Consider the following 21,149-nt stretch of genomic DNA (forward strand, 5'->3'; position numbering starts at 1 on the left):
CAGCTTTGAACAATTCTGCATCAATTTGACAAAAGAAAAGTTGCAGCAACATTTTAATCAGGTCTGAAAGATTCTTCAGAAATTTGTATTGAGACTTATTTTTCATTTGCTCGTATAGAAATTTTAAATATTTTATTATCACCCAATGCTTTGGGGTGTAAACACATTGGTTGTTCTTTGTAACAGCATGTTTTCAAGATGGATATGGTATATTGGAGATTCTTAACTACATATTAGTTCATGTTGCCTTGTAATAACTGATTACATAATCATGAAAGCTTTCAGTGACAGCTCCTTTGTTTAATGTGTAATAGAGATCTTAGCAATAATAACATTGGTGGAACTATCCCGGAGAATCTTCCTCTTACACTGAAGACTTTGTACGTTTTTGGAAATTGGAAAACCTTGTAGCAATTTCTATCTTTTTTTCCTGGGGTGTAGTCACTTTTGATTCATTATAGTTCTGTTTGCCTATGGCAGTTTTCTCTCGGCTAACCAATTGACAGGAAGCATCCCAAGTTCTTTGTCCAAGCTAACACTTCTATCAGACATGTAAGATCATGATAATAATCTTTATATGCCTTTCCTTTATTTGTGAGGAGTAATTACAACTTCTTTGTCATCTTCCTATATTTTGTTTTTGGTAGGTCAGTGAACGTTAATCATTTAAGTGGTGATTTGCCAGATGCTTTCCAGTCTCTCACTGGTCTAATAAACTTGTGAGTGGATCTTCCCTTTAAATTTAGTAGTGGTTAATTTGATTATTTGCTGGCAGTTCCCACCAAATCTTGAACCAATTATTTAGTTTAAGTTCAGAGTTGACAAGAGATGTCCAGCTTATATATATCACTAGGGGGAATTCACGGATTTTCTCAAGAGTGACCGATAGCTCTCAATGTGAAGGATATAAAAGATTATCACAGGCTATAACAAGGTAAGAGCTAGTATTTATATGCTCCCTGAAACTTTAAGAAAAAAGATTTCATATCGCGTTATCTAATAGTCTTTGTTTTTGAATGATAATATCGATGGTAAAGGCATGCATGATGGTGGGGCTGAAGGGAATCGTTCCAAGAAGATGAAAAGCGAAGATACATGCGATCATTCTGACAAAGGCGAGGAAGATGTTGAAGAGGAAGAGGCAAGGAAGAATAGGCTTGGGCTTAATAAGAATAGTGGTGATGATGATGAGTTGATTGCGAAGGGAAAATTCTATGTGAATTCGTGTAAGTAATTGATGTAAAAGTTTGTAAACAAATTTTTTCTAGTATTTTGTTGAATGTATTATTTGAATATAATGGGATTTGATATTGGAATATAATTATATTGTGTTGGATATGAATATAATTTTTTGTTATTCAATATTGTGTACATAAACCTAAAGTAGATTCTGCAAAAAAAAAAAAAAAAACTACTGTAGCAAAGCGTTCTAGACGGAAATTCCGTCTAGAATGCTCAAATTCCGTCTAGGATGCCATTTTAATGGAAAAAAATAAAAAAATTAATTCCGTCTAGAATAATTATTCTAGACGGAAAATCCGTCTAGAATAATTATTCTAGACGGAAATTTTTCCGTCTAGAATGTACTATTCTAGACGGAAATTCTGTCTAGAATAATCCGTCTAGGATGTATTCTAGACAGATTTTTTTTCCGTCGAGGAAAATCCGTCTAGAATGTATCCTAGACGGATTTTCCGTCTGGATTAAACTTTTCCAGACGGAAACTAACTAGACGGCTATTCCAGACGGAATTCCGTCTGGAATAGCTATTGCAGACGGTTTTTTAACTATTCCAGACGGAATATTCCGTCTGGAATACCACCATTTGTACCAGTGTTTCTATTTGAACCGGTTCTCAAGTATATCTCAATTAAATTAAAAGGAAAAAAGATATTGTAATTAAAATTATGGTGGGAAACAAAATTTAGGTAACCAAATAAAACCGGGAAAAATATAATACAGAGGCGTTGATTAAATATTTCTATTTTAACTTCCGCTCCCCCCTCGCAATTAAAAAACCCCACCGCTGATATCTAGATACATAACTCATCCTCATTGATCCCTCCGCTCTCCCTCTCTCCGCTCTCCCGCTCTCAACGACCTCATCCGCTCCCCCTCTGATCCTCATCTCAACCGCTCTCCAGCCCTCTAATTAAACCCCTCCGCTCTCACCTCATCGATCCTCATCCCCTCCCCCGATCGGTCAAAAAAAAACTCTAGCGGTTTTCAAAACTCTGATCACGCCTCAAGACCGCCACTCTCCTCTCTCTTTGTGCGTCTGTCCGATCACCCCTCAAGATCTCCGATCACGCCGCAAGATTTCTGATCACGTCTCAAGACCACTGCTTTCCAGATCGAGGTTGCTTCTCTCCCCCTTTACGATATCTAGGTATTTTGTAGTTTTTTTTTTATTTTGGACTTTATTAGTGATTTCATCTTTAGATATCTATGGTAATCTTCTAAATTCTAGATTGAAGTGGGTTTATGTGAAGATTGAAGTTTTGTATGACAAAATTATTGTTTCAAATTTCTGATCTTTTTTTTGTGCGTTGGAGAGTTATGGTATACTGTTAGATTTTGAACTTTTTTATTATTGTGACTTGTAAAAATCCTCAATCTGTGCATCTAATTTATATTGAAAAACCCTCTATTTTTTATTTTGTATACAAAAAAGTAACTTTTAGTTTTGTTCTTATTGGGAAAATCCAAATCAAAATCTAAGAGACGTGTTTTTCATGCTCTCCCTCAACCATTATGAAATTTATGGATATTTCGTTACATAGCAGTCTTTTTTTCTTTTGACAAATTATAAACTATTTTTTGGATTAAAAGAAAACATTTTAGAGGGGGCTATGAAATTGATTTTAGCATGCATGTAGCTTGTTGCAAAATTTTCTAGGTAACAAATTTTAGAAATTCATACAAAATTAAGGTACTGCTTCTGTCCATGCTTGTAATTCTGTCCATGCTTGTAAATATGGGAGATGAATGTATTTGTCTTCTTTATTCAATATTTATTAGGAGAAACCCTATCCCATCTTCGTACGTACTTGTAAGTTTAATGATGATGAGTGAAAGTTTACTGGTATATATGCAATTAAGCTCCACTGGGAACTTGCAACCACTATAAACATGTGTTCCTTTGCTAGCTACTTTAGAAATATATATAATCTGTGACTCGATTTGTTCTTTTAATGTGTCTCTCCTTGGATCATGACAGTTTTTTAAGAATAGTTTATAATATTGTATGGTTTTTATTTTTATTATTTTTTGAGTAAAATGGTGGACAACTATCCCCGTGTTTCATCAATTAAAACATGTTTAGTGGATATTATAAAATTTTGGTTTATGTGACTAATGCGCTAGTTTGAAAAAAGGATGGAAATTAATGGTGCGAAGGTAATAAACAACTACGAAGGTTTTTGTTAGAAACTTAGAATTATATTATTGCAATACATACTAATTGCATAAGCCTATATTACAACACTTATTCTGATAGTATTCTTGTACAAATATATGTTTGATTCATGTAAATCTAAACAAATAATCTATTTTGTGATTTATTCAGATATCTATTTGATTGTGAATGAGATCCGTATAAATTACACAGGCTTGTCTTCATTACATATTTAATCATGTAGTATAAAAAGTTTATTATTTCTTCAGACTCTTGATCCATTTCAAAATTTCATGTGTTGTGAATAAATTATACATAACCCGTTGTTTTTGTCTACTATTGGGTTTTTCAAAAAATAGAATAAATTATGCATGAAATTATTATAGAGGGAAAAGAAACAAAATCATGAAACAATCCATCAGAAATGTCATTTTAAGAGACTTCACTTTATATATTTATATACCAGTAGGTCATTCACACCTTGTCCGTGACTATTATATGTCATTTTACCCATAAGTTTTTCCTTTTGAAATTAATATAATGAATTTTATATGTCAATTACTTTATTAGATACCTTGAGAGATGGAACACGATTACATTGTTGATAGGAGTTGGATCTATAAGGAGGAAAATGAACGCTTTGAAGATTTTTTTATAGCTGGAGTAGATTGTTTCATTGAGTTTGCACTTCAGCATTCGGTAGAAGGCCGGTCCAATGTATGTTGTCCATGCAGAAAATGTCAAAACCGATATAGCTATGATACGAAAATTATTAAAATGCATATAGTCAAGAATGGTTTTGTACATTGCTACACTAAATGGTATTTTCATGGTGAAAATTGAAAGAGGTTTCAGGAGGAAATAATTAATGTGCTTCCATCAATAGATGACATGGCTGGAATGCTAGCATCTATTTGTCCATCATATTCAAGTTATGAAAATGATACGACTTCAGATTCATCAAATAGAACAGGAAGAGATAGGAATGCCAAAAACTTTGAAAATTTGATCAAGGATGCAAAGAAACCACTTTATCCTAATTGTCAGAAGTACTCAAAATTATCTTTTATTGTTCATTTGTTTCAAATTAAATGTTTGAATAAATGGAACAATAAGTCACTCTCCAGTCTTCTTGAGCTACTTAAAGACCTTTTACCTGAGGACAATCTCGTGCCAAATACATGGTATGAAGCAAAGAAGGTGATGGATGAAATGGGCTTAAAGTGCAACAAGATACATGCATGTTGTACGATTGTGTGTTATTTAGAGGGGAATATGAAAACTTGAATTCATGCCCCGTGTGCAAAGAATCAAGATGGAAGCAAAGAAGAGAAGATTCTCGAGGTAAAAATGTTCCTATTAAGATCATTCGTCACTTTCCATTGATTCCAAAGTTGCAGAGATTATATATGTCCCAAAAAACAGCTATAGACATGACCTGGCATCACAACGCTCCTAAGGAAGACGAAAAAATGAGTCATCCTAGAGACTCTGAAGCTTAGAGAGATTTTGATGCAAAACATCCTTCATTTAGCATGGAACCTCGTAATGTAAAGCTTGGTCTTGCTAGTGATGGGTTTAGTCCTTTTAAACTAATGACAGGCAGCAACCGAAGCACATGGCCTGTGGTTTTGATTGCATACAACCTTCCACCATGGTTTGCTATGAAGCAATCTTTCTTCATGTTGTCCTTTTTAATAAATGGTCCAAAGTCACCCGGTAATGATATCAATGTCTACTTACAACCCTTGATTGATGAGCTTAACATTTTATGGGAAGATGGTATCGATACATATGATGCGGCAAATGATGAAACCTTCAAGATAAGAGCTGTCATTTGTGGACAATCAATAACTTCCCTGCATATGGTATGTTATCAGGTTGGAGCACTTAAGGATATACTGCATGCCCTACTTGTCACACTAACCATGGTTCCATATACTTACCTTGTAGCAGAAAATGTTTGTACTTAAGGCATCGCCGCTTTCTATCGACCAATCACACATGGAGAAATGATAGGAAAAATTTCAATGGTAAAGTGGAGAAAGATACTGCTCCTATTCGATTATCTGGACATGATGTATTAAATCAGTGGCAAAATTACAATAATGTGGCATTTGGAAAGAGAAAAAATTCTGAAAAGCAACCAACACCAAAAGGTTGGAAAAAGAAGAGTATATTCTTTGAACTACCATATTGGAAAACATTATTGGTGCGTCACAACCTATATGTTATGCACGTTGAGAAAAATGTTTGCGATAACATATTGAGTACTCTATTATGTCAAGATGAAAAAACAAAAGACAATCTTAATGCTCGTAGAGATTTGCAAATTTTAAACATCAGGAAGCCTTTGCATCCTAAAGAGATGGCTATTAGAGCAGGAAAGTTTGTATTGCCTCATGCATCCTATAACATGAGCAAAGAGAAAAAAGAAAGATTCTTAAAAGTTTTGAAGGACTTAAAACTTCCTGATGATTTTTCTTCAAACTTCTCAGGACAAGTTCAGATTCAAGAAAGCAAGATCATTGGCTTGAAGAGTCATGACTATCATGTTTTGATGCAACAACTCCTTCCATTAGCCATGAGAACATCACTTAGAAAGGATGTAGGTCTTGTTTTGAATGACTAGTGTAGCTTCTTCAGAGAATTATGCTCTAAGGTCATTGATGTACATCTAATAGAAAAGCTTGAGCAAAGTATTCCTATTATTCTATGCAAGCTTGAAAGGATTTTATTCTATGCAAGCTTGAAAGGATTTTCCCTCCAGCATTCTTCGATGTCATGGTACATTTGACTGTCCATTTAGCGAAAGAGGCTAAACTCGCTGGACAGGTTCAATATCGTTGGATGTATCCTGTTGAGAGGTACGGTAAAATGAATTATACACTTTATTTTTATATTTATTCTAGAAGTATAATTTATAATTTCCATGTAGGTATTTGCTTACACTAAAGAACTATGTACGAAATAGAAGCCGCCCAGAAGGTTCAATTGCTGAGGGGTACTTGATGGAGGATGCAATAATATTTTGTGCACGTTACCTTGATGATGTGGAGTCAAAACTTAATTGACCAGTGCGACTTCAAGAAGGTCCCCTTGGTACAGGAAAGAGTAAAAAACTATCAGCCTCAGAATTGTACCAAGCATATCACTTTATGCTTGACAATATGGAATCAGTACACCCATATCGAGAGTATGTTTTGTGGATCTATTTTGTAGTTTCATTAATGTTTTTTATTTTAATACTATATTGGTAATCTAGGTTATATGATAAACTCGTAAAGCAAAGACATTCTCATTGGGACAACCGCCAAGTCCAAGTTGAAGGACATAGAAATTTTGTTGACTGGTTTAGATCTCATGTAAGCTTTCAAAACTACTTTACTTAAACTTTATAATTTTTCATAATAGCAATTTCTAATGCATTTATTACTTTGTCATAGATTAATACATTAAAGAGACAAAATGTTCATTTAGATGAGGAAGTGATCAATCTTGCTTTTGGTCCTCTACCCGATATTACATGTTATCAAGCATTTAGTGTCAATGGGTATAAATTCGAAACCAAAGCCGTCGAGGCTACAAGAACAACACAAAACAGCAGCGTTGTGACTATGGGTGATGAGAGTAAATTATTTTATGGGGTAATCGACGAAATATTAGCTATACAAGTACCAAAAATGAAACCTATTGCTTTATTTAAATGCACTTGGTATGACTATAGAGAAGGATCGGGATGGAAGAAAGATGATTACAATCTTATATCCATTAATATAACTCAGAATAGCTACATAAATGAACCATTCATCTATCCATCACAAGTAAGACAAGTGTATTACTCAAAGGATCTGAAAAATCCAAACTGGAGTGTTGTGTGTCATTAGAAGCCAAGAGATACCTATGAAGTTCCTGAAGAGGGGCAACATATAGAAGAGAAAATTGAAAATGAAGCTGTTAAATTTGTTCAGAGCATCGATCCATGTATCCCTCCAGAAGGCATTACAATTGATGATGGTAATATTGAGTGGGTTAGAGAAGATATGTGAATTGGCACATTTGTAAGTCAGAAAGATCTCGAGGGAGCTAAAAGTTTTCTTCGGAAGAATAAAAAGAAATCTCAGGTATTTTAGATGATATTTTATCTTAGTTGAAAATTTATTCATAATATTTATTCTTTGTGCTTATCTTGATTTTAGATGATATTTTATCTTAGTTGAAAATTTATTCATAATATTTATTCTTTGTGCTTATCTTGAAAATATTCTTTCTTATATAATATTTATTCTTTGTGCTTATCTTGAAAATATTCTTTCTTATATATGCAATAAATATTTATGATAAATGTTAATGAGAACTTGTTTCCGTAGGTACAAGATGCCACCTAAAGCTGCTAACATGATAATAAAAAAGAAGAGTACATATATTATTGGGAAGAAGAAGAGATTATATGTTGAGCCCTCTGCTGAGCCTTATACCGAGCAATTTATGTAGCAGAGCCTTATACCGAGCAATTTATGCACACAGATACAAAAAAGCATCCTAATGATTGTCATAAATCAAGTACTACAGGTATTATATTATTTCGTTTAAAAATTCTTAGTATCATTATATTGGACTATTTGGAGTGTTTATAATTGTACATCATATTTGGAAAATATGTAGATATTTTCAGCTTTGATAGATCATGCATAGTTAACCATGCTGGCAATACAACTCCAAAATCCATGGCGGGTATTTTTTTTTCCTCTTAACTTTACAGGATATTTGTCAACAGCAATAAAAAATTTGTGTCTCTTAACTTTGTAGGATACTTCTGTGAATGTTTGCTTTTTCCTTTACTTCTACAATTTGGTTAATAAGTTTCTCAACATTAATGTTCGCTTTCACGCGATCATTGTGTAAACATTATGGGATTTTTACATATACGAAAAAGTATTTAAAATAGAATTCATCCGTGACATTCTATTTGTAGGTGCATCTATCTTTTTTCTTGAGGAAAAAAGGGGCTGAGCCTAATACTTCTTTAATTAAGTACATGTTTAGTTCAGTGTGCACTTGCGAATATCTCTTTCTATCTTTTGGATATAATAATTACTATGATAGGTCTAGTCGAAAATGTTGGTTCACCCTTTGCATAATGTGGTTTTGCTAATGCTTATAGTCAATCTCTTAAATTATAATAATCTCACCTCAATTACTCTTATCTTTTGATACAACTTTAATAGATGGTCGAGTTACATATTTATATCATATAGATTTAGCTATAGGCAAAAATTACAGTAGTATTCACACTTCAACAACAATAAATTAAAGTGATGTTATGGACCAAATCCTCTTCTTAATAGATTCTTGTCCTTTATTGTGTCTTTGTGCACTGTTAATATATTTTAGGAATCTGTTTAAGATCTATGGATGTCTTTGACCTTTGAAAAAGGGTTAATTTCACAAAATTCCCTTAAACTTTGGCGCTTTATTCAAATAACCCCTTAAACCTTTTTTCCCCCATAACTCCCCTAAAATATGTGTCCCTCAAAACTCTTCTGTAGTTTAAGCTTTTGTAAGATGTCCTTGAGAGAAAAAAAAAATCTGTGATATAGTCTTGTGCCATATGAAGGCAACGTACCCCACCCCACCCCACGTAGATATACAATACCATTTGTATAGTCAATTATAGTTTAAATTATGTATTTATAGATCATTTCATACGATGTATAGTCAATTACACTATTATACATTTTAGTTACAAATAATGACAATGATCATTTGTTTTCTCTTAGTTTCTCAAGTAAGTCGTCCAAAACGAAGTGCGCCTTCTGTATATTATCGTAATATTAGTCTTCAAGCCCCTATGGTTCATGATCACATGCCAACTATTGACGATGCAACTCCAATTATTAATGGTAATGACGGTGAAACTTGCTTTATTGATAACGCAACCAATTTGCTGGTTTCTGCAGGTATTTCTATTGTTTAGTAGTTACACTTTTGTTATTTTAGCTTGTTATAGCATGGACTCACTTATGTAATGTTTTGCGTCATTGCTTTAAAGTAAGCCATGACAATAACAAAAAAGGTAATAGGAAACCTACTAAGTTGGAAACTTTTCGTCCTCCGCCGGGGCAGAAGCATATAGTTACTTGGAGAGATGGACAACCTGTTAGTCGCACTGCGTTTCAGCTTTCCCAGGAGCTTGGTTATTATGCTCGGATAGGTAGGCTATTCCCATTAGGTAAGGAGTGGGATGATGAGTCTCGAGAAAAGATGGGTGATGTTATGGAACTTATAAAGGTATATCCATTTATTTTTTATGATTTAAAATTGATTTATTTATCATAGTTTATTGAATCTTATAGATTGCTATTTGTTTAAGGATTATTTTATTTGGGAGAGCGATGATGAAAACCCTAAAAACTCTGGAATCAAGTTGTCGGTGAATATGTTTATAGTTGTTCGTTGGTGCACTCTTACGGTGCAAGCGACATTAAGATCTTGGAAAACAACATTAAAGAAAAAGTATTACGATCAGTAGAAAAATGTTTCTCCCCAACAGCGTGATCTTATTGTCTTTGATCGAATCACTCGCAATGAGTGGGAACACTTTGTCAAATATATAGACAATCCTGATAAGAAGGTAATCTTTTAACGAATGTTCATATTTTTTTTCTTTGGGTCATTGAATAAGTCTTTTCATTAAACCAATAAGCCTTTGTAACAAGTGAAGCTTTTTTGGTATCAGTGGGTTCTAGTTTTCTTAGACAGCTACAGAATGACCACCTAATAATTATCAGATGAAAATGCATGTACCAGCAAAAGTTATCTTTGGACATGTTTCCCTCTATCTTCTGATCTTTCCTCTGTTTGAGTAGTATCTGGAGTTAAAAGGCCTTCAAGTGGATTTTGTTTGATTTTGAAATATATAGATTATCAGGTGGTTCCCCTGGCCATAACTTTTCTGACCCAACCTGTAACTAACATCTCCAATTTCTTAGGTGGTTCAAGCAAAGGGTTGTGGTAATGATGCATCAGGGTTTACTAACGCTAGATTAATACAATGCAATTTTGTTAAGAGGTATGGGGATTAATGCATTGATCCAAGTTTTTTATTTTTATCTTGGCGCATAGTTACGGACCATGGGATAGCTTCACCTATCATTCAGCTCCCTAAAAATCACCTTGACCAGCACTACTATGGTTCGGCAACTATGGCACATGGAATGTGTATGGACATAAGGATATCATCCGATCAGTCATCACTCTACAGAAAATATATTGTTTTTGTTAGCTCATAGCTGATTAGATATGGGGAAGATAGTCTTTTTTTTTTTTACTTTTTCCACCTTTTCTTTTCTTTTTTGTTATCTTGGTCACTGTTAAAGTAAGAGAGAGAGAGAATCTTGGGTAAATTTCCCTTGAATTGAATATTGAGTGTGCACATATATTTATACAAGTAGAGGAGTGTGAGGTTTGTTCTCCCAAGCAATGTGGGACTAAAACCCACTACAATACACTATTACCAACAGCCCCCTTCAAACTCATGTTGGATCAAACAAAGTGAGTTTGCGTACAAGAAACTGGAACCGATGAACAGGTAATGCCTTTGTGAAGAAATCTGCAAGCTCGTCAGCGGATGAAACATGAGGAAGTAGAATTGTCTTGTCCTTGATAACTTGGTGACGGACAAAATGAGCGTCGATCTCAATATGTTTGGTCCTTTCATGAAATGCTGGATTATTAGCAATCTGGATGGCACTCTTATTATCACAGTAGAGAGGAGTAGGAGTCGTAACAGAAATACCGAAATCACTGAGAAGGCGACGAAGATGAATAATCTCTTTAGCTGTTGTGGACATTGCACGATACTCTGCCTCAGTACTGGAAAGAGCAATAACATCTTGTTTCTTACTTCGCCAGGAAATAAGGGAATCACCAAGAAATATACAATAACCTGTGGTAGACTTTCTGGTAGTTGGATCACCAGCCCAATCAGCATCAGAATATGCACAAAGCTCTAACTTAGATGTAGCAGGAAACAAAAGTGAGCGAGTGCTAGTACCCCGGAGGTACCGAAGAATCCGTAATAAGACAGCATAGTGTACAGAACGTGGGGCACTAACAAATTGACTGACAATACCAACAGCATGAGAGATATCTGGTCGAGAGATGCACAAATAGACCAACTGACCAACAAGATGTCGATATCGGGTAGGATCAGATAGAGGCTCACCGTCAGTAGAGCAAAGTTTGACATTCTGCTGGAGTGGAGTATCGACAGTTGTATTATCAGTTAACTCAGCTTGATTTAGAATATCTGAGAGATACTTCTGTTGAGACAGTAATACACCCCGCGGGCCTTGAGAAATTTCTAGACCAAGGAAATACCGAAGAGATCCAAGATCCTTCATGTGGAACTGTTGTTGCAACTGAGATTTTGCGTATTGTATACCTGTCATATCATCACCTGTAATGATCATATCATCTACATAGATGAGTAATAAAACCCTGCCACGCGATGTAGTGCGAACAAACAGAGAAGCATCTTGATGACTTTCTATAAAGCCCGCTTTGAGCACAACATCGCGAAAACACTCAAACCAAGCGCGGGGTGCCTGTTTGAGACCATAAACAGCACGACGAAGGAGACATACATGTCCCGGAGGAATATTTGACCCTGGAGGCGGTTGCATATATACGGTCTCTGATAAAGAGCCATGAAGAAAAGCATTTTTGACATCCATCTGGTATAAGGGCCAACGATGAGCAGCAGCGACCGCAAGGAGAGTACGCACAGTGGGCATCTGAGCAACAGGAGCAAAGGTCTCCTCATAATCAATACCTTGTTGCTGAGTAAAACCTCTAGCCACTAAACGAGCTTTTCGACGTTCAATGGTGCCATCAGGACGAAACTTGACCTTATAAACCCATTTACTGCCAACAAGAGAGATCCCAGGAGGACAGGGAACAATATCCCAGGTATGAGTTTGCTGAAATGCTTGAAATTCCTCAGCCATAGCTTGTCGCCACTCTGGAATTTGAACTGCCTCTTGGAAGGACTTTGGCTCAACAATAGTATGAATGGCAGCAAGAAAGTTATGAAAGATAGGTGAATAAGAAGTAACAGAAGCATACCGGGCAGGCATGACATGTGGGCGTTTGCCTCGACGAAGAGCAAGAGGAACCTCAGGCGGGGGAGATGCTGGCGCAGGTGCATGAAGATCAACAGTATTTTCTGGAGTGAGAGTTGTGTCCACAGGATATGGATTAGATGGTGTAAGAGAAGACTCAGGTGAGGAAGAGTCAACAGAAGGAGAGGGAGAGATGTCAGGGAGATCTCGAAAGGAAAATTGAGGTGAAGAAGTGGGTGATGCAGTGGACGGGGAAGCATGATCGGTAGAGTGGAGGAAATTAAAGTCATCAGAAGTAGAATAATATGGAGAATCCTCTTCGAACTGAACATGACGAGATATATGAACTCGACGAGTTGCGGGATCATAACAACGATAACCTCGATGTTCTGAACTAATTCCTAAATAAACACAAGAAACTGCTCTGGGAGACAATTTATCACGTTCGTGAGATGGCAGAAAAACAAAACATCGACAACCAAAAACGCGAACTAGATCATAACGGGGAGGATGAGTATAAACACGACTATAAGGAGTAGCACCGGAAAGAGAGCTAGATGGAGTGATATTAATGGCATGAGTCGCGGTGAGAATAGCCTCAGCCCAGAAACGACGAGGAACAGAGTAAGAAATGAGCATTGATCGGGCAGTATCGAGGATATGACGATGTTTGCGTTCAGCAACACCATTTTGCTCATGAGTGTAGGGACATGACTGTTGAAAGATAGTCCCATGAGAGGACATGATAGAGCGCATGGCAGAGGATAGGTACTCTTTGGCACAATCAGAACGAAAAACTTTAATACGAGATTGCCATTGAGTGAAAATCATAGCAGTGAAGGCTTGATAAGCAGTAAGTACGTCAGAGCGATTCTTAAGTAGGTAAACCCATGTAAAACGAGAGAAATCGTCGATAAAACTAACATAATATAAGTAGCCAGATGAAGAAGGCAAAGGAGCTGGCCCCCAAATATCAGAATGTACTAAATCAAATAAGGAAGTGGATACAGATGTACTCATTTTAAATGGTAAAGCAGTGAATTTAGCCAATTTGCAACCAGCACATGACTCAATACTAGAACTAGATGATACAGGACCAAGTACTCCAGACTGAATAAGACTCTCCAGCCTTTTATTACACACATGACCAAGTCGTCTATGCCATAAATTGGCAGGAAGCGAGGTAGAGGGTTTTGACGAACAAAGAGAAGCAACAAGAGAACGTGGACGTATGGACTCTGGAAGGTGAAGATATTCCAGAAAATACAGTTTGTGCCTCCTACGACCCGCCCCAACCGTCTTGCCCGTCTGTGGATCCTGCACAATACAAGTATCAGAAGAAAATGAGACAAACAGGCCCGCCATGCATAAAGAGCTAATAGAAATTAAATTCAAGCACAATTGTGGAGCCACATAGACGGGACCAAGTGTTAGACGACCAGATGGATCATTTTGTGGGGTAATAGAGCCATACTGAGTAATGGACAATGGTTGTCCAGCAGCTGTGTAGATAGGAGGAAGAGAGGATGAAGTAAAGACAGAGGATAAAAGTGAGGCATTACAAGTCATATGAAAGGAACAACCAGAGTCAAAAATCCAGAGATCATTCATACCAGAGACTGAAGGATTAGCTGAAGAACCAGCAAAATGCATACCAGAGAGTTGTGCGGCGGATGTAGAGGTGATATGTTGAAAAGCATCAAGTTGACGGCGAAGACTTTCAATAGCTTGAATAGTAGAGTCTGAAGTAGTAGAAGGTATAGCATTGGCCAACAATCCTGGTGTACGAGAGGGTTGAGACTGAGGGGGTCGCCGACCACGTCCAGTACCTGAGGAACGTAACTCAGGATGAAGCTTGAAGCATGTCTCAATGCGGTGTCCTTCCTTCTTACAATATTTGCAAGAGAGCTTAGATCGAGCCTGTGGAGAGGGAGCCTGTGGAGAAGTATAATTCATAACAGGAGCAGTGACAGGTACAGACAAAACAGTCTCGAGTGAAGAGGTAGGAGTGTCTGTTGACAAATTGAGTCGTGCTGTCTGCTGCCGGGTCTCATAAGCAGTGAGAGCTCCCATAACTGAGGCCAAAGTCGGAAATTGAGGCTGGTGAAGTAGTTGATCAGCCATAGTTGAATATTCAGGAAGGGACTGAAACAATTGATGCACCTCATGCCGTTCGTACCAGGCTAGCCAGTCTTCATATGTGGAATTACGTCCAGGAAGCATGGAGCGTAACTCTGTCCAAAAAGCTTGCATTTGTCCAAAATGGGACTGCAGAGATGAACTACCTTTGCGTTGTAGAGAAATGCGTTGCAGAAGATATGCCTCCCGTGCACCCGAGCACTCAGTGAAACGCTCAGTGAGACGAGTCCACATGGCCTGAGCAGAGGGAAGCGAGCCAATCTCGACAGTGAGACCAGAGCCAACACAGCGAGTGAGATAATCCATAACACGAAATTCCTGCAATTGCCACTCTGAACTCTCCTTGACATAGAGAGCACGAGCAGTCTGAAGATCGACATCACCACTGCCAGAGGCAATAGTACTGGATGAAGCAACAGTGCTGATGGACGGTGGAACTGGTCCCGTACTGGTGAGATGATCAAGCAAACCAGCGCCACGCAAGGCATTGGTGACAATGGTGGACCACCCTGCCCAGTCACTTTGATCATTGAGGGGCAAAGGTGGTTTGGGAATCTTCTCTGAAGGAGCCATAACAGCAATCTTGAGACGTTAAGATGTCGAGATGCTGTTACTAATGTCGTTCGTTTGAGGCCGAGAGACGGCTTGAAACGACGATGCCGTTAATTTGAGACCGAGAGACGGTCTTGAAACGACAATGCCGTTAAAATAGAACCCGAAGGTTAGAATGAAACCCGAAGGTTTAAAATAGAACCCGAAGGTTAGAATGAAACCCGAAGGTTTAAAATAGAACCCGAAGGTTAAACGAGAACGTGAAACGCGTTAAGAGGCCGCAAAACGACAAGGCCAAAATATCTGGCAGATGAACGCCAAATAATTAAAAATAAAAATAAAAAAAATAAAACATTAAACGGCTGCAAAGCAATAAGGCCAAGATTTGGCAAAAGAACGCAAAAGCGTTAAAAATTTTATTGAAAGGGAAATAGCCCTAGCTCTGATACCATGTGAAAGTAAGAGAGAGAGAGAATCTTGGGTAAATTTCCCTTGAATTGAATATTGAGTGTGCACATATATTTATACAAGTAGAGGAGTGTGAGGTTTGTTCTCCCAAGCAATGTGGGACTAAAACCCACTACAATACACTATTATCAACAGTCACATTTAGGTTCACGGATCTGAAGCCTTTTGAGTCTTAGCTATTGGTCATGGTTAACTTGAATAGATTATCAGGTGGTTCAAGCAAAGGGTTGTGGTAACACAAAGTAATAATGAAGTACATGATTTTATTGCCCAAATCCCTGACCATACTCTCTAATTTCTTAGACTCAAACAAAATTGCCGCAATGATGACAGCCAGAAACAAGAGTTCGGTGACATGGGCTCCAACTTGATGGTCCAGTTGTTGAATTTCAGTAAACAAAACACAAGCACATCAAAACTTAAATATTTCATGCTGGAATCTTATTTTATCTCTTTTTTTTCTAAATCCAGAAGGAGACATCTACAAATATGATCAATGTTGGAAAAAAAAAGCTTCGACATTGTTTGGGACAAAAATCTATGCCTCGAACTAAGTATTAAGCTGGCACCAACAGATACATCAGATTTATTAAGCTGACACCAACAGATACATCAGATTGTGTCTAACAGATAAAACATAAACCTGTTTTGGATGCAAGCATATCTTCAGCTTCACAAACCTGTCAACCAATCTAACAGATAAAACATAAACCTGTTTTGGATGCAAGCATATCTTCAGCTTCACAAACCTGTCAACCAAATGCCAGTAAATGATTTGTTGTTTCTGTTGAAGCCAGCCATGGAGTTTGTTATTGGTGATTGGTTAGTTTGTGATTCAATCTGTTCCACAATTTGTAGGCACAGGCTTTCTTTAGATATCCCTATGTATATATATAACCAAGTATTCTAATGAAAATAAGAATGTGTTAGACAGAGTGGACGTAGGCTTTCTTTGGCCGAACCACGATACATCTTTTTGTCCTCTTTTCTATTTTCCTTTCTTTTTCGTTTCTTTTTTTTCTTAACTTGGTATCAGAGCATGGTTCTGAAGCTCGATGATTGATTGAGGGTTGATGGTCAGGCCGGAGATCCCATCATTCATTTAGTTTGCATGATCCAACTCTTTCTTTTCTGATCTCATCCATTCGTCATGGGTGACTCTACTCAAGCCAACAAAAAGCTCGACAACACTGATTCACCCTACTTTCTTCATTCTTCTGACAATCCAGGAGTCTCCATTGTCACTCAAAATCTGACTGGGGAAAATTATGCGACATGGTCTCGTGCCATTCGAATGGCACTTCTTGCCAAGAATAAATATGGGTTCATTGATGGAACCGTCGAGAAGCCCAGTCCTTCAGATCCCAAAGCATCTCAATGGGAGAGGTGCAACAAAATGGTGTATTCCTGGATTCTCAACTCAGTTCACAATGACATTGCTAATAGTGTGATGTATGCAGAGATGGCACAGGAGGTATGGCTCGAGCTAAGTGATCGTTTTTCTCAACAAAATGCTCCCCGCATATTCCAACTTTCTCGTGCCATTGCTACTCATGAACAAGGTACATCCTCCATTGCCTCTTATTTTACTGGGCTCAAAGCACTATGGGACGAACTATATTCCTATAATGACGTTCCGCCATGTTCTTGTGGATCTTCTAAAGAACTCATGAACATTCATCAAAGAGAGAAAGTCATGTAGTTCCTTATGGGTTTAAATGAAAGCTACAATGCAATACGTAGTCAGATTCTCTTGATGGAACCCTTACCTACTGTTAATCGTGCATAATCACTGCTACTTCAGGAAGAAAGACACCGTGACCTCCGTGTGGCTCCTCCCTCTCATGAAGCCGCAGCCCTCGCCGTCAACCACTCTGGCCCTAAAGGGAAAGCCCCCCTGCATTGTGACCATTATGAAGCCGCAGCCCTCGCCGTCAACCACTCTGGCCCTAAAGGGAAAGCCCCCCTGCATTGTGACCATTACAAACGAAACAACCATACAATCGATCGATGCTTTCTCCTTCATGGTTTTCCACCGAAGAACAATAGTCGACGCCATCAGGGAAAGCCCAAAGGTAATCAATACAATACTCAACACAATGGACGCACTCTTCCCATTGTTGGATCTGTCAACAGTGCAGAAGAATGCAAACAACATTCAGTCATTTCACCTGAACAGTATCAACAACTGATGACATTACTCTCAACGGTGATGCCCACCAACTCACCTGCCTCAACCGCCACTGTCTCTGGTAATATTCATTGTCTTACCACTTCTCCTTCTATTCATTGGGTTATTGATACTGGAGCTACCCATCATATGGCGTGTTCCAAATCTTTGTTTACCTCTCTTAAACCACAGTCCAACATATTTCCAGTGACTCTTCCCAATGGTCAGACTGCTAACATCTCCTTTATAGGAACTGTGGCACTACCCAATGGACTTCGGCTAGATGATGTCCTTTATATTCCTTCATTTAACCTTAATCTTCTATCTATTCCACAATTAACCAGGACAACACCCTGTTTTGCCACATTCCACACTGATCATTGTCTTATTCAGGACCTTCAATCGAGGAAGACGATTGGTCGGGGTAAACTCCATGGAGGCCTCTACATCCTTGATTCGACCCAAGTCAACGCTGTCTCCACCAGCCTCGTCCCTACTTTTGATCGCTGGCATTGGCGTTTGGGCCACCCCTCATCCGAGCGATTAAAGTTCATTTCCAAGTTAATTCCTAGTATTTCCATTTCTACAGATTGTATCTGCAATATATGTCCCTTGGCAAAACAAACCAGACTTCCTTTTCCAAATAGTTCTATTTCCAGCAAGCATGTTTTCAGTCTAATTCATTGTGACATTTGGGGTGGCTATCGTGTAGCCTCTTTATCGGGGGCCCATTATTTTTTAACCATTGTAGATGATTTTTCTCGTGCCACTTGGGTATTTTTAATGCGTCAAAAATTGGAAACTCCATCCGTTCTATGCAATTTCATATCATATGTTAAGACGCAATTTAATATCCTTGTCCAAACTCTTCGCACGGACAACGGCCAAGAATTCCTTGCCAATGACCTTCAAAATTTTCTCCATACTCGTGGCATCATTCATCAACGTAGCTATATTCACACCAGCCAACAAAATGGCATAGTGGAACGAAAACATCGTCATTTACTAGATGTTGCTCGGGCCCTTCGTTTTCAAGCCCATCTACCTTTCAGTTTTTGGGGTGACTGCATTCTTACTGCAACCTATCTCATCAATAAAATACCCACAAAACTATTATCTGAGAAAAGTCCCCAAGAGGTTCTCCCCGGATCTGTACCATCCTATCACAACCTCCGGGTCTTTGGATGTCTTTGTTATGCCCGGAACTCTTACATATCTCATAAATTCGATGCCCGCGCTCTTCCCGGGATTTTTGTTGGCTACCCTCTTGGTTAGAAAGGATATCGAGTTTATGACCTTGCCTCCAAGAAAATATACGTCAGTCGCGATGTTGTCTTTCATGAGACCATTTTTCCTTTCAGAGACACTGAAACAACTACATCTACATCTTTACCACTGCCTATCACTTATGACAATGGTTATACCGAGCTCATTAAACTTCAGTCCCCAACCAACATTAGCGTCGACACCAGGTTGCCATCCATCAACCTGACATTGACAATACTCATTGTGAACAAACAACTCCTGACCAAGCCGTCGTTCACCAACCTGACCCTACCCTGCAAGTCAGTAATGAAATTGTTCCTATGCCTCGACGCTCAGGTCGTATCTCGAGACCACCTCCTTACTTGCAGGATTTTGCCAATTCGATTGTGGGTACACCAGCAGCTAAAGAATCCACATCTCACCCTATTTCTTCCTACCTTATGTACTCACACCTTTTCTCTACACACCGGTCATATGTTGCTGCTATCACCTCTTCCATCACCCCTGTTACCTTTGCTCAGGCCAACCAATCGCCACAATGGCGCAAAGCTATGGCACATGAACTCCAAGCTCTTGAAGCCAATAAAACTTGGCATCTCACACCTCTACCTCCAGGAAAACACACTATTGGTTGCAAGTGGGTCTATAAAATCAAATACAAGCCTGATGGATCAATCGAACGCTACAAAGCCCGACTTGTCGCCAAGGGTTTTACCCAACTCGAAGGCCTAGATTACCATGAAACCTTCGCCCCTGTTGCCAAGCTTGTTACTGCCAGATGTCTCTTAGCCATTGCCTCCATTAAACATTGGCCTCTTCACCAATTGGACGTAAATAATGCTTTCTTACATGGCGACTTACACGAAGAGGTCTACATGAAACCACCTCCAGGCCTTTCTATTGGTTCTACCAAACTCATATGTCGGCTACAAAAGTCCCTTTACGGCTTAAAACAAGCATCCCACAACTGGTTTTCTAAACTATCCACTGCCTTGATCTCACACGATTTTATCCCTTCTAAGTCAGACTACTCTCTTTTTAGCAAATTCACCAAGGCAGGTTGCATCCATGTCCTTGTTTATGTCGACGATATTATTGTCACTGGGGATCCAATGGCATAATCGCCATTAAACGCTCCCTTCACTCAAGCTTCCATATCAAAGACTTGGGCACCCTCAAATATTTCCTTGGCATTGAGATTGCTCGTTCCTCTCAAGGCATCTTTCTCAACCAACGCAAATACGTCCTTGATTTACTCAATGATTCTGGCCTTCTTGGAGCATGACCAGTGGCTTTTCCAATGGAACAACACCTCAAACTTTCTGCCACTAATGGCACGCCCTTGGAAAATCCATCTACTTATCGTCGCTTAATCGGACGTCTCATTTACTTAACTATCACCCGTCCTGACATAACCTACTCCGTTCACAACTTGAGTCAGTTCATGCATACACCTCTTCAACCTTACTATAATGCTGCTCTTCGCTTGCTTCGCTATCTTAAAGGTACCCCAGGTAAAGGCATTCTCTTGCCATCCACTGGTTCACTTCATCTCACGGGCTATTGTGACTCTGATTGGGCGAGCTGCCCGATGACTCGTCGCTCTACTAGTGGTTATATTACTATGCTCGGTTCCTGCCCTATCTCCTGGAAAACAAAGAAGCAAGTTACTGTGGCTCGTTCTTCATGTGAAGTCGAATATCGCTCCATGGCTTTGCTTTGTTGTGAATTAGTTTGGTTGAAAACCTTACTACAGGATCTCCATATTTCCCATTCGGAGCCTATCACTCTTCATTGTGACAACAAAGCCGCGCTCCATATTGCCACCAATCCTGTTTTCCATGAACGGACCAAACATATTGAATTAGATTGCCACTTTGTTCGTGACAAGATCACTGATGGGCTCATCAAGCCTTCATACATGCCCACCGACAATCAGTTGGCCGATCTATTTACAAAAGCTCTAGGCAAGGACAGGCTTCTACTTCTACTTGGCAAGTTGGGCATGTATGATATACATGCTCCAACTTGA

At 38.5% G+C, this 21,149-nt stretch overlaps 1 protein-coding gene across 1 annotated transcript; it reads left to right on the forward strand.

The window, feature by feature from the left end:
- LOC109834628 (uncharacterized mitochondrial protein AtMg00810-like) lies at positions 20,418–21,149 on the forward strand. Its single transcript, XM_020402663.1, has one exon. The coding sequence runs from the start codon at positions 20,418–20,420 to the stop codon at positions 21,147–21,149; it is 732 nt and encodes a 243-aa protein (XP_020258252.1).

The sequence above is a fragment of the Asparagus officinalis genome, chromosome 1 (assembly GCF_001876935.1).
Source record: "Asparagus officinalis chromosome 1, Aspof.V1, whole genome shotgun sequence".
Lineage (NCBI taxonomy): Eukaryota > Viridiplantae > Streptophyta > Magnoliopsida > Asparagales > Asparagaceae > Asparagus > Asparagus officinalis.

Coding starts and splice junctions, on each gene's coding strand:
- LOC109834628 (XM_020402663.1), top strand. CDS start 20,418: ATGGAACAACACCTCAAACTTTCTGCCACTAATGGCACGCCCTTGGAA.